This window comes from Aegilops tauschii, chromosome 5 (assembly GCF_002575655.3).
Source record: "Aegilops tauschii subsp. strangulata cultivar AL8/78 chromosome 5, Aet v6.0, whole genome shotgun sequence".
In the NCBI taxonomy this organism is placed as follows: Eukaryota; Viridiplantae; Streptophyta; class Magnoliopsida; order Poales; family Poaceae; genus Aegilops; species Aegilops tauschii.
The window spans coordinates 549,368,986-549,382,639 of NC_053039.3; the positions used below are offsets into that span (position 1 = coordinate 549,368,986).

Sequence of the window (13,654 nt, forward strand, 5' to 3'; positions counted from 1 at the left end):
CTATAATTCAGAAGAACAGGGAAGAGTGAAACACTGAATGAGGTCTGGTCTTTGCTCTGCCTTAGAATTATTGTAAAACAAACGCATAACGTACATAGTTTTTTATAAACAAAGTGGATTTTTAATTAGAAGTCAAACTGTCGTTATGATTTTTAGTCTAAAAGGTATGTGATCGTCATCTTAGAATGCCAGTATGACACAAGTAGTGCCAGTATGCACGTGCATTGCTGCCTATTTGTATGAAGGTTTGACATTTTCATTACCAACAGCCCGACTGTTAGAGCTTCAATTTTTTATTTTTTTTGCAAAACACTCTATTTGTCCATTTTGGCAAGGATAAGCCTACTGTATGTCCACTTGTTTACCCACTGGGTCCGTTTACTTCAGAACTAAAATTAGAGACCTAGCTATATTGATGAGATGCCGTCAACCCAGCATATAGAAGTGTTAAAAGGAAGAGTTTTATGGCACAGGATAAAAGAGTTCCTTTTTTTTGCAAAATATAAGGAACACAAAGTAGCAACAGCATTGATCTATAGACGTTTGTGACAGTTAACGTACAAGGTGAAAATGTCCTCTAATTTGGTAAAGGCATGCAAATTTTCTAAATTTCAATATTCTAGGCGTGCCCTGAACTGATCCCCTACTCGCTGCTCTATCGAGGCGCCGTGACCCGGCCTCACAGGCAGGGCCAGGGCGAAGACTGCTCCCCGACAGCCAAGACACGACCACGGTGGTGCAGCCTGTGGTCTACATCGCCTACCACTCCGCCGTCTTCCGGAACCCCCACCACTTCCGCGGCAAGGTGAGACAGACGGCCCCTCCATGACGACAACAACAATAATTACTGTAGCATGCCTCTTTCTTGGTAATTAGTTGTTGCACTCAATTCAATTAGCCTAATAACTAATCTAGTCCATTATTAATTATTGCTCTTCCACTGTTTCGGTATCTCTTGGTTTGCATTGGACAACTATGTGATGAAAACACATCACCAGTTTTGGTTCAATTTCTATGTATGCACATTATTCTAGTTTCTTCAATGAATGAATATGCAACAGCATTTTTTGGTTCAAGCAATGTATAGATTCTGTATTACCATTGGTCCTTTAAGTTTGTTTGGCTTATTACTGCTCTCATGGCCATAATTCTGCTCTATGGTTGTTTACACCTGCCCATGGCATGCTAATGTTTAAAGCCGCCTCTGCTCTCAGACTAAAGCTATATGTAATATGGTTCAGATCGCCCATGGCGCGGACGAGACAGCGACGTCGGCATGAGGGCACTTTGCAGCTCCTGGACTGAGGAGGATGGGCGCACATAGCCACCAAGCCCTCTGCTCCTCTTCTTCCAAGGCGAGCGATCAAGGGTCCCGAGCTCGACGAGTCCAGCCTGGCCACCACGACACATTGCTCCCAGCAGGTAGCACGTCCCTCTCCCTCTCCTCACTCACCTGCTACTATGCTAATATTCCAGTGATTGCTATTTTTCAGTTGGATTAAACATTATATTTTGATCTGACTTGTAATTAACAAAAATAGCAAACTGCTTTCTTCAACGTTTGGGAAGAGGGTTCAGTTGTTAGGTTCCCAGTCTGCCTATCAATAAAACTAATCAAAAAATTTCTGTGTGTGAGCCGAGATGTGTGTCATGCGGTGTTGAGAACGAGCACTGAGAGCAGAGAGATGGAGCCAGGGGACGACAATTACAACTCCTACAGCACCAATATGTTAAAAGGCATGGGAGCAGGTACGTGAGAACAAAATATCGACTTAAATGACCGGTTCACATTGATTTCATACAGTCGCGTGTCTGGTTAACTATCAATAACCATTTCATTATTTGTCTATGCTATGTGAGGGTGTAACGATGATGGAGTACATTTACTGCTATGTGTGTTGAAGTCCAGTTTGGGTGCGTTTGGGAGTGAAGTATTTTGGTTTTTTTCACTAAGCCGGAATCCGTTAGCACACACTGATTAATCCTTCCAACATGTTGCTTAGGTGAAGCCAAGTTAGCAGATGCTAATTTATTTGGCCATGAAGTAGTTATCTGAAAAAACTGTAGGAAAACAATACCAGCAAAACACTTCGGTGGACTTGACAGTACTCAGAAAATGTATGTTTTTTAGCATCCAAAATATTTGTTCTTCCCTATGACCCATGTGAATCAGCATGAAACATCTCTTCGGAATATGACTGTTACAAATAAAATTCGTTTTTGATTGTAAAAATTCAAACAATTGTCTCTCTTCGAACATTTTGTAAATATTTTATATTTTCCAATAGGAAAACTTAACGGGTGTATTCATCTATTACTTGTAGCTATTTACATACATGCAAGTGCCTAAATATAATCTGCAATGGTGTTCTTTCTCTGGGATTTGATGGTATAACTAAACATATAAAAACTATTAATCTAATAAATAACACGCTATTATATAAGAGAAAGATACTGAAATTGACATACCGAGAGGAACTCCAATTCTTGATGGTTCTTGCTTACACAACGTAGTCCTCGCAAATCATCCTCCTGGTCTGGGCGAAGGGACAGTAAGGAGGGAGAGGAGGGATGGCATAGTATTTTAATGTTAACATATATATAGTATGCCATGCGGAGGACATCTGGGTATCAGATCATGCCTTGATCCAGTCATGCCGTTACTATTTCTGTATGGCAAGGATCTGTTTCCTTTTCATATCAAACACACCTATTAATAATTTAGAAAAGATGTCAGACATATTAACTTACCAAAAAATTAAATTACTTATCATTAATTCAATGCCAATTTGCTTCTTTCTGACTATAAAATCTCTGCATAATATTTTCAAGATATACACAGCTAATAAACATATTGATATGTTTTTCCATCAATAAAGAGTTTACAAAGTACGTAATAATAATCTTACTTGTGCCAGAAAAATAGGAGGAATACAAAATTCGATGTAAATCAGCTAACAAATTTTGAGATTACTCTTTTTTATATAACACCAATTGAGATGCATATTGCTTTTTTTTCATCCTATGAATCATTCATTAGTGCCTCTTTTAATTTAATTTTACTTCCCCATATGTCTATTCTATTTAGATAAAGTTCATACATAGAACACATCATATTTTGAATTATATTATATTAGAAGAAGATGTGACTCCCTTAGGGTAACTTAATAATAATTTTCTTCCTCACCAACTAAAATTGAAAAATGTTGGTAACGAATAATAATTGTCGGAACATCCTGGGACAGACTTGTACTTTATGTAGTCAATAAGAAAACACTTTGGCGGGGACTAATTTTGGCTACTATATTCAGGAACACATACAAGATAATCAATGCTATATCAGAAACATCTTGAGCATGACAGAGAAATGTGGATCCTCTATGAACTTGAAGATCGGTGACAATTGAAGGTACGTGCCTTATGACCATTCGATTGCTGGCTTGAAAGTATACATCGTATCGTATAACAGTGCGTGTATGGATGAAGTTATACGATACGAGATTAGCTACAGCAAAAGAAAATTAACGACGTGCACAATAACGATGAAATATTAATGAATTTATTTGTTCACTTAAATAATTCACTGAAAAAATAATCAGGAAAGCGCTACGCGCTAATCATGCATTTGGCCAGCAATTATTTAGATCTCTACGTCACAAGCGTTAGGCTTTATTTCTTTAGTGTGACGAAATAGCCCAGATGGTCTGCCCTGGCCCACTTAAACACAGGGATATATTGTGGTTCTCCTACTAAAGATCGGTATGTGCATAGTCTACTCATGCCGCCTCTCCCCCTCGTCCTCTATCCTTGATGCATCATGGCGCCTCTCTCCCTCATCCTCTCTCGATTGCAACACTGATCGGGAACCGGAATGTGAAGCTCGATTTCTAGCTTGAGAAGCTAGCCCCCTCGCCGGAATAAGTTGCTTTGTCGTCGGAGCGGTTGAATCCTCGTAGGGTAGGAGATATGATTGTGGGTGAGATTGTTTTTACGGCTGATTTGCTCGACCCCTCACCGGTTAAGCTGATTTATCTCCGAAGGACATGACCCCTCACAGTAACGATTTTACTGTGAAAAAATTTCATATCCTCTTGAGTCGCTAAACATATCACAAACGAGCATCAATACATAATGACTAATACAGCTATCAAATGTGGCTCAATGATCATTGACGTCAGACAAACAGAAATTACCAAAACAACAAATATAACAGCGAAACCAACTTGTAGTAGTACCAAAACTCCAACAAATGGTGTTGCGTGAGGGCTGAAAGTGTGAGAGTCGGACAATGTGTGTGAGGGTTGGACAATGTGCTACTTAGATCTGGACGTGGCATTGCGATCGATTCAGCACATGGCATGTATTTCTTTGCAGCATACTTTGCCTTTCTCTTTGCACTTGACTCCCCCCTTTCATCCTCAGTCATGGTTTTAGGGTGTTGCACGCGCCATTCTTGCAACATCTGATTTTTTTCTTCAAGATCGATCGTTCCGTCCCCCACTTTTCTCCGATAACTTGCTCGCCTCCGCGCGTTTCTCTGCTCGGTTTGCTCGTCTGTTAAGTCACCCTTGTGTTCTTCCTCAAGCTGTTTTTCATCTAGTTGCTTGCTGGCTGCCTCCTCTTTTTTCTTTCGATAAGCAGCTCTCCTCCGAGCCTTCATTTGCTCTTTTTTCTCGTCAAGGTCCACCGAGAATGGTTCACACCCATTAGTGGTATCACCGAGAGGTAGCAGGGGAATATTTTGCATATCTGCACGTAGGGTTTAGGGTCTTCATTGTCCAAGAATATTTCATGTACTACACAAACGCTTACTTTATATATATGCACGGTCAGGTTAAACAATGATGTATAGCTAAATGATCAGGAATTGTATGTTAACACAGTGGTCAACTATTGGTCAATTATTTTTATTCTCTATTCTTGGTCAATTATTCGTGGGGTTGGGGTGAGGAAACATATGTCGCCTACATTATTCACTAAGAAAGTATACATACGGTCAGTTTATAGCTGAAACATAAACATCCTTACCTGATATCGAAAGGGCAGAAAGATTTTCATCTTTTTGCTTGCTGGCTGCCTCCTCTTTTTTCTTTCGATAAGCAGCTCTTCTCCGAGACTTTAGTTGCTCTTTTTTATCGTCAAGGTCCACCGTGGTTGGTTGACACACATTAGTGATATCACCGAGAGGTAACCCACCCACATTCAGCATATCAGCATGTAACATCCTCCACGCGTTTCTCTGCTCAGTTTGCTCGTCTGTTAAGTCACCCTTGTGTTCTTCCTCAAGCTGTTTTTCAACTTTTTGCTTGCTGGCTGCCTCCTCTTTTTTCTTTCGATAAGCAGCTCTTCTCCGAGACTTTAGTTGCTCTTTTTTATCGTCAAGGTCCACCGTGGTTGGTTGACACACATTAGTGATATCACCGAGAGGTAACCCACCCACATTCAGCATATCTGCATGTGAAATGATATTAAAATTATATTCTGGAATGGAGGGAGTATATATAATATCATCGCAGTGCCTTCCCATAAAGCATTCTTACCTGATATCGTAAGGGCAGACAGATTTTCCTCTTGTTGCTTGACGGTAGCCTCCTCTTTTTTCTTTCTATAAGCAGCTCGCCTCCGAGCTTTTATCAACTCTCTTTTTTCGTCAAGGTCCATAGAGGATGGTTGATCTGCATTAGTGATATCACTGTGAGGATGGCGTGGAACATTATGCTGCCTCTCTTGCCAACTGACACGTTGCATGCTAGCTAGTTATTTTGTCAGATAACTGAGAGCTGGCAACGAATCTACATTATATAGTAATGAGATTGGAGGGTTGTCTGCATCATGTTAACATAACAATATATTGAACCGAAAACAAGGCAAAGTTGTAGGCACTTGGTCTTAACCTTTATACAACATAATACTTACCCGAAATCAGATGGGAAGGTTGATGAACATATGTCCTTTCACAATCGCCCTGTTCAAGTACCGTCCTGTCCGAGTGAGTAATATGGACTCCTACAAGTCACACGCTTGATCTATTAGAATCGGTTCTGCCCAAGTCTGTTAGGTTTGATTTATCACATAAAAAGCATAAAAGCAATCTCAGTATATATAATATCATCGCAGAAACAAGGCAAAGTTGTAGGCACTTGGTCTTAACCTTTATACAACATAATACGTACCCGAAATCAGATGGGAAGGTTGATGAACATATGTCATTTCACAATCGGCCTGTTCAAGTATCGTCATGTCCGAGTGAGTAACATGGACTCCTACAAGTAACACGCTTGATCTATTAGCATCGGTTCTGCCCAAGTCTGTTAGGTTTGATTTATCACATAATAAAAAGCATAAAAGCAATCTCAGTATATATGCACAGCCTTAGTACCTGGAATACTTGGGTAATTCTTGTGAACATCGTCGGCTCCAGGTATAACTCCTTGTATAGAGTCGTCACCACTTGGCCCCTCCATCGGGCCTGCAACATCTCCTGTGATGGTGTTTGACATGCATACCAAAATATGTAGCTCAACATATACAAGGAGGTTGATATATACCTGGAGTATCATATGTGCTATCACCATCGGTCTCAAGTATCATCCGTTCGGAGGGAGTAATATGGACTCCTAGAAGTAAAGATGTTGATACATTAGAATTGGGTGTGCCCAAGTCTGTTAGGTATGATTTTTCAACTAAAAAGGATAAAAATAAACCTTATACCTGGACTACGTGGGTAAATTTTGTCAACATAATCGGCTACGAGTATAATCATGTCATTAGAGTCGTCAACACTTGTCCCCTCCATCGGGCCTGCAACACATATATAGTTGAACATATATATGTTTGACTTGTGTAGCACAATTTATAGGTGAACATATACCTGCAGGTACATGTGATGAAGTTGTCTGTTCCGCTGGCTTGCTGTGTGGAGTCCCCATATGTAACTACTAAAAAAAGACATGTCCAACAGATTGAGTCCATAAGGGCAGGATGTTACAGATTTATGAGTCTTGCTATATATATGAAAATAGAAAGACATGTCGAACAGACGTTGCTACTTTGCATTTTTTCTGAACTGAATCTGCTGGATACATGTTAAGAATCCAAGATGCTAAGATGTCATGTTCATTTTCCTGCAGGCAGATGAAGGCCGTCGAAGATCACAAGCGCAGCTTGCTATTCTACAGGTTTAGAATCTAGAAAGGTAACATATTTGGTGGGCGTCAGGTTTCATTATGTCCCTCCAAACCTGTCAGACATTGCCACTTTGCATTTTTTGTGAACTGACTCTGCTGGATACATGTTAAGCATCCAAGATGCTAAGATGTCATGTTCATCTTCCTGCAGGCTGATGAAGGCCGTCGAAGATCACAAGCGCAGCTTGCTATTGTACAGGTTTAGAATCTAGAAAGGTAACATATTTTCATGCGAACTTACCTATTCTTTATCTTCCCATTGTTGTGTTCATTGATTCATATGCGGTTGTGCTATTCTGACAAGTTTGGAGGGACACAATTCTACTTTGCTGATTGTTTCATTACTAATCCGAGAATTGTTTCATTACTAACGCGCTGTCGCGGGCATGTGATCCAGGTTGTTAATTCCAAATCAATTTGTGATATGCTGATTGATGCAACTATGCTGATTGATGCAACTATGCTGATTGATGCAACTACAAAACTACTCTCAAGGACTGCTCTGAACCTCAAATATCGTCGGCCAAAGAATTTGTGATATGATGATTGATGCAACTATGCTGTACTGTTTCAGTGTCTGTTAAAAGTAGACATAACAGAAGTCTGGCATTTTAGGTCACGGAAGTCTGGCATGGCTGCATCTATTTTGAACACGATCTGTACACGTAGACATAACAAAGAAAGAAAACCTGTGTGTTTATACCTGGGGTTGAAACCATACAGCGTCGCCGATCGCACGTACAGCGGCGCCCCGCGATCTAGATTCTGCCAGCGGCGGCGGCCCAGTCGAGTCGTTCGGCGGGCGGCGCCCCGCGATCTAGAAGCTGCTAGCGGCGGCGGCCCGGTCGAGTCGTTTGGCGGCGGCGGCGTTGTGGAGTCGTTCCGCGGCGGCGGCGCTGTGGAGTGCGCGGCGATCGTGATCTGGGCGTCAGGGCGAGGTGGGGGGCGATCGTGATCTAATCTGGGCGTCAGGGCGAGGTGGGGGGCGATAGTGATCGGCTCGGTGGGGTTCGGTGGGTGGGCGTGGGGTGGGGGTAATTTGATGAAAAAAACCGGTTGAAAAAAACCGGTTGAAAAAAACCTGTCGAAAATAAACCAGTCGAAAGTGGGGGACTATTCAACCTTCTCAGACATTAGGAGTAGAGATTGCCACTCTCAACCATGCTGATGTGTCTCGAGTCTCGACCCGGTGTTGACTTCTATTCGTCTTACCGACACGTTATCCTCTTGGCAGATCCGCACAGGGCATGTGCTGTGCGTTTCACGCCACACTTGGTGCATTGCATTGGATACGTGCCGTCTACAGCAGCTTCAGACATTCACTAAAGACACCACCTCCCGCTTAGTTTCACAGACGATCTCATTTTTCTTCCTCCTGGTCAATAGCGTGCTCGTTATGGATCCCCAAGAGAAAAATAGCGTGTTTGTGTCATGATGGGATTAGCACAAAACCTGACGTGACTCCTTTTGTCCCAAGGTTCAGACCTGCCCCCTTCCAAATATCATGTGGTTCGGCGTGCTGCGCTACCGTCTGATAGTATCCGTTGCCAACCACCCCCGTCCGTCGACACACACACCGTTCCTGTCGGTCTTCCTGACGTACCTGCGTACTGTAGTAATCATCAATCACCAGGTGCGACCGTGTCCAACTCGATCACATCGATAGCTCTTTCGGCGAAGCGCCCGGCACAGATCACAACGCCGTAAGCAGCGCATCATCGTCCCTGCATCCCAAGCAATGAAGCCCACAAGGGTCGTCAACTCTTTCGAAATTGATCCATGTATACCCAAGTTTTGTCCATCTACCAAAGGGCCAGTAGTTCGGCCTCACTGACCAACCAAGTTGAACTCGGCCATGTATGGGTGCCTCTCACAAGGAGTCAAATCTCCTGTCGTGCACTGCATTTTACCGAACACACACATATGCCTTTGGTAACGTTTTCATCTCACGGAGATCAAAAGTACCAACAGCCGGGAAAAACCGGTGCAACGTACTTCTTTTTATTTGAGAGTATGCCAATGGCATATACCATATCTTTATACAGTAGCAATAAGATTTATTACAAGAAGCGAGTGAATTGTAAAAAACATCGACACTTCACGTAAGGTTTGCAGAAACCACAAGTCTACGAAATTGTGCCAAAAACCATGATTATTTTTTGCAAAAAACACTGTTTGCCACATCGGGCCACCGTCGTCACCAAGCATCGGGTCGGCACCGTCGTCGCTCCCAGCAAAGGATCCGGCGAGGGTCCGGTCGGGGGTCCGACCTTTGAGCTCGCTCGACCTCGCGGGCAGGGGCGGCACAGACGTCCGCATCCCTCCCCCTCCCGCTCCCCGCTCCTTGGCCCGCGTAGGCGTGGCGAGGGAGGTTGCCTTGCCGCGACCGGAGTTCAAGCCGCCGACCGATGCTCAAGCCGGCGCCGCCGCCCTTGCTGCTCACCTGCATCAGCGCCGGCGAGGTGACGAGGAGGCGCGACAGCGGCCCGCGTAGGCGTGCTGAGGGAGGGTGTCTTGCCGCGGCCGGAGCTCAATCCACCGCCTGATGCTCATGCCGCCGCCGCCGGAGCTCCATTGCCCCGACGTCCTGCCAGTCACCGACCACGCGGGACCTCCCATTAGCCCAGCTGCCGGAGCAAGCAGCAGCTTCACCGGTCGTGCACGGGAGGCAGTGGTCGCCGGCGTCCACCACTGGACCGGTGGGAGATGAACTGATGGAGGACCCGATTGCTTTTATTAGTTTTGACTAAGGGGGTCTTTGTAAAATTATAGGGTATGTTCTGTAAATCTAGAAAAACCCTCACCTAATGGTGTCTAACTTGAACCGTTACGCCACGTCATCATTTGCGGGACCCATCTGTCATAATCATGCTCAAAACGGTTCAAGCCGTCAACTAGTGTTTTTTGCAAAAAATTAGACAAAAAATTTAGTGGTTTTTTGCACAATTTCGTAGACTTGTGGTTCCTGCAAACCTTGCCTGAAGTGTCGATGTTTTTTTTCAATTCGCTCACAAGAAGCTCATCCAATGGCATATGCCATATTTTCTATTGTGAATGATACGATAGAGCCACAGAGCAAACACCCAACACCTAATTACACTGATGAAATTCAGCCAATATAAGACACACACGAGCGTCCATAAACTCCAGGAAATCAGAATCATCCGAGTGTCAAACCATCCTCAGTTCTCCTTTTGGACTCATCACTCGTCTAGTAGTTAACCACCACTTTTCAGTTCTCCAGGTTGTCTGGGGAGCTTGGATCATTAGCAGAGGGAAATAGGTTAAGCAGGCAAACATATGGCAAGTCTGTCTAGCATACAAACTGGATGAATTTTATCTTCCTCATGTGGACAGAGAAAACATTGCACACGTGGTCTTGAATAGCATGCCGGACTCCGCGATCAGATGTCTAAATTATTTACTGAATAGCCAATCAAATAAACAAAAATCTTTACATGTTAGTGGAACCCAGCTTCTACAAATGCAGTTAGCACAACTGAATCTCACTTGTCCTTGGCACACTAGATTGTATACTGAACTAGCTGTAACTCCATGCGCCAAAGAAACAAAAATGGTAGACTATCAGTGATGTTCACAGCGTCCCAAAGTGGGACATGCATACAGTAGAAGCCAACAAGTGTGCTGCCGTGTTCGCTTTCTTTCTAGTATGATTCTATCCTAGCTGTCCACGCCGCCGCTCGCGACCTGGCTAGTGGTTACCAGAAGCAGACGGACGCGCCGCTCGCGGCCGGCGGCGCCTTCCGGGGGAGGCGGCCGTAGCGGAACCCGTGGACGCCGCCCCGGCGTGGGGTGGAGCGTCGGCGGAGCGCCGGAGCGGCCCAGCCGAAGCAGACGCGGATGCGCGCGCGAAGACGTCGGAGCCCCTTGGCGGCGGAGCGGCGCAGGCGTCGCGCCCCGGCCCAGACGACGCGGCGCGTGCGGACGCGCGGCGAGACCTCGGCGTCGCGGGAGAAGTGGTAGCTCCGGAGGAACAGCTGCCGCCGCTCCACCTGCCGCTCCCACTGCGCCATGTACTCCACGTACGGGTACGACCACGCCGTCGTCGCCAAAGTCTTCTCCGCCGCCATCGCCGGCGAAGCCACTTGCACAGACATGGGCTCGGACAGGTTCTTGCCTGCTGGCTGGCTCTGCTCTCGGTCTCTTGGTTCAAGCAAGAAGCTAGAAGAAAGAAGAAGTTCAAGCGCGTGCGCGTGAGGACGAGTAGTTTCGGCAGCGGTTTGTGATCTGAGGAGAGATACGGCGAGACGGAGGATTTATAGGCTGGACGTGGCGGCTGGCGAGCGGCGGCCGCGGCGATAGCTGCAGGCAGCTTCGGGGTGAAGGGAGCGGAGAGGAGAAGGGAGATGGTTGGAGTGGGAGCAGGCGGGTGGCCGGTTTTATCCTAATTAACCGTGGGCGTCTTTGCTTTAGCTTGGCGGGCTAATTCACTTTGCTTTACATCCACAAATCATACGGACACTTTCTGCTTGATTGGAAAATGACACTGCCATTTGTAGCTTCCTTCTAGTCCGCACTTCCATTATATTAGTAGTTTAATTTTCTCCTCTCTTGTGATGAGTAGAATTGTCATATCCCTTTGTGTCGTGTGTCCATGGAAGTCACCGTATAAACAACACACATGTTACAGAATTGGGCTGCCAGATGACTCTCTATTTATAAAGTCGACCGTTTTCACCAAGGAATTCGTCTCAACAAAATCAAGTTCTTACTTAGAGCATCTCTAGCCTCGATCCCCTAAAAGTCCTATCGAGGAGTAAAATTTTGATTTTACTTCTTAAGCGGGATCTAACACTAGTGCAGAACCGGGCTTTAGCGCCGGTTCGTAAGGGCCTTTAGTGCCGGTTCTGCAACCGGCACTAAAGAGTGAAGACTAAAGGCCCCCCCCCCCCCCTTTACTACCGGTTCGGCACGAACCGGCGCTAAAGTGCCATCACGTGGCACGAGCCAGGCCCGGGTGCTGGTAGACCATTAGTACCGGTTGATAGCACCAATCGGTACTAAATGTTTGGGGGGTTTTGATTTTAATTTTAATTTTTTCATTAATTTTGTGTTTTCCATTTAATTTTTTTTTTGTTTGCTGGTATTTTACGATACTACATATTGTACACGTTATGCATATATATAAATAGATTTTCTCGTAGAACCGATCATATATATATATATATAATCGAATGTCTCACAACAACCATTAATTATTCACACATACACATGTATATATATACAATTTCTCCTACATGTTGCCTTGGTGCCTTCGGAGCACGATGACAAGTGGTTTATGGGGGCGGTAGTGGGTAATAGTATTCTCCTTTGGGATCTATGACCTGGTCGAGCAAAAATCCTGCTATTTTCTCTTGAAGTGCTCGTATGCGCTCCTCTGCTAGGAGCTGGTCCCGCACCTCTTTCAACTATTAAGAATGAGATCAATATGCATGCGTATTAGTTGTGTGACTAGATATCGACAATCATGTAAGATTTGTGAATAGTGTTCTGGCAAACGTACCCAGTCCTGTCTATCAGATCTGCTCATTTCGGACGCCATCATGCGAATGTTCTCGCAAACGTAGTATGCACACACTTGCAGTCCCCGGCGCTTGCTTCAGGGCCTTTACGAAAATAGAATTTAATCAGATAATAATTAATCAAGCATGTTAATTAATTAATGGTATTGAAACAAGAATTAAAGAGATGGTAGCTAGCTAGCTAGTACTACTTAATTACTTACCTTGGGTCAATAGCAACATAGCTTTTGTCGCCATCTTCCTGGAGCCACCTTGATGTACTTTGCCCAAGCCCTGCCCGCCGGCAAAGAAAATTAATAAAGGGGTTATTAAAAATAGTTCATATCAGGAAATGACGAACTAAATAGGTCGAGATATAGTTAATAATGATTAAAATTACCTGTTGACTATCCTCACTATCTTTTTTAAGTAGTGAGTCCAGTACTTCAACTTTGCCTTCGTTAACTGTAATGTCTAACAAGATCCAGTGAAAGCTGCATGCGCATACGTTTGCATGTATAAATTAAGCGGGCATGTGCATAACACTAATCAACTATAACCCTAAACCCTATACACTTATTAACATCTAGCTAGTAAGCCAAAACAGAATTTGTAGTAAAGACAGTGTGACTCACTCGAAGTTGTAAGAAAGTAGTATATCTTCATTGCTATTGAGGCGCTTTAAGAACTCTAGCATGCATTTATCTACATCTTGTCTACACCATTCCAATTTCCATGTGTATTCATTAACGGTATTTGGGTCAATGAACCAAATGTCATAGCGTCCAACTTTTTCCATTTCATACATCTTCATCCTGCATAATACCACAGAAAAGAATATATAGTGAGGATATATAATTACAGGTAATTAATGATCAATCAATGAGCACTAGAGCTAGCTTGAGACTTAAATTACAGAAAGAAATTACTTACTGACAATAGCAA

General features: G+C 44.1%; 1 protein-coding gene and 1 long non-coding RNA gene across 2 annotated transcripts; both read right to left on the reverse strand.

Annotated features, from left to right (window-relative positions):
• Window positions 1-4,946: 4,946 nt before the first annotated feature.
• LOC123494120 (uncharacterized) lies at window positions 4,947-6,261 on the reverse strand. Its single transcript, XR_012183790.1, has 2 exons — window positions 5,541-6,261; window positions 4,947-5,451 (listed from the first exon to the last, which is right to left on the reverse strand). It is a non-coding gene; the product is annotated as an uncharacterized lncRNA (long non-coding RNA).
• Window positions 6,262-10,628: 4,367 nt separating this feature from the next.
• LOC109751749 (uncharacterized) lies at window positions 10,629-11,859 on the reverse strand. Its single transcript, XM_020310634.4, has one exon. It carries the CDS (start codon window positions 11,303-11,305, stop codon window positions 10,907-10,909), a length of 399 nt encoding a protein of 132 aa, XP_020166223.1. The 5' UTR covers window positions 11,306-11,859; the 3' UTR covers window positions 10,629-10,906.
• Window positions 11,860-13,654: the final 1,795 nt, after the last annotated feature.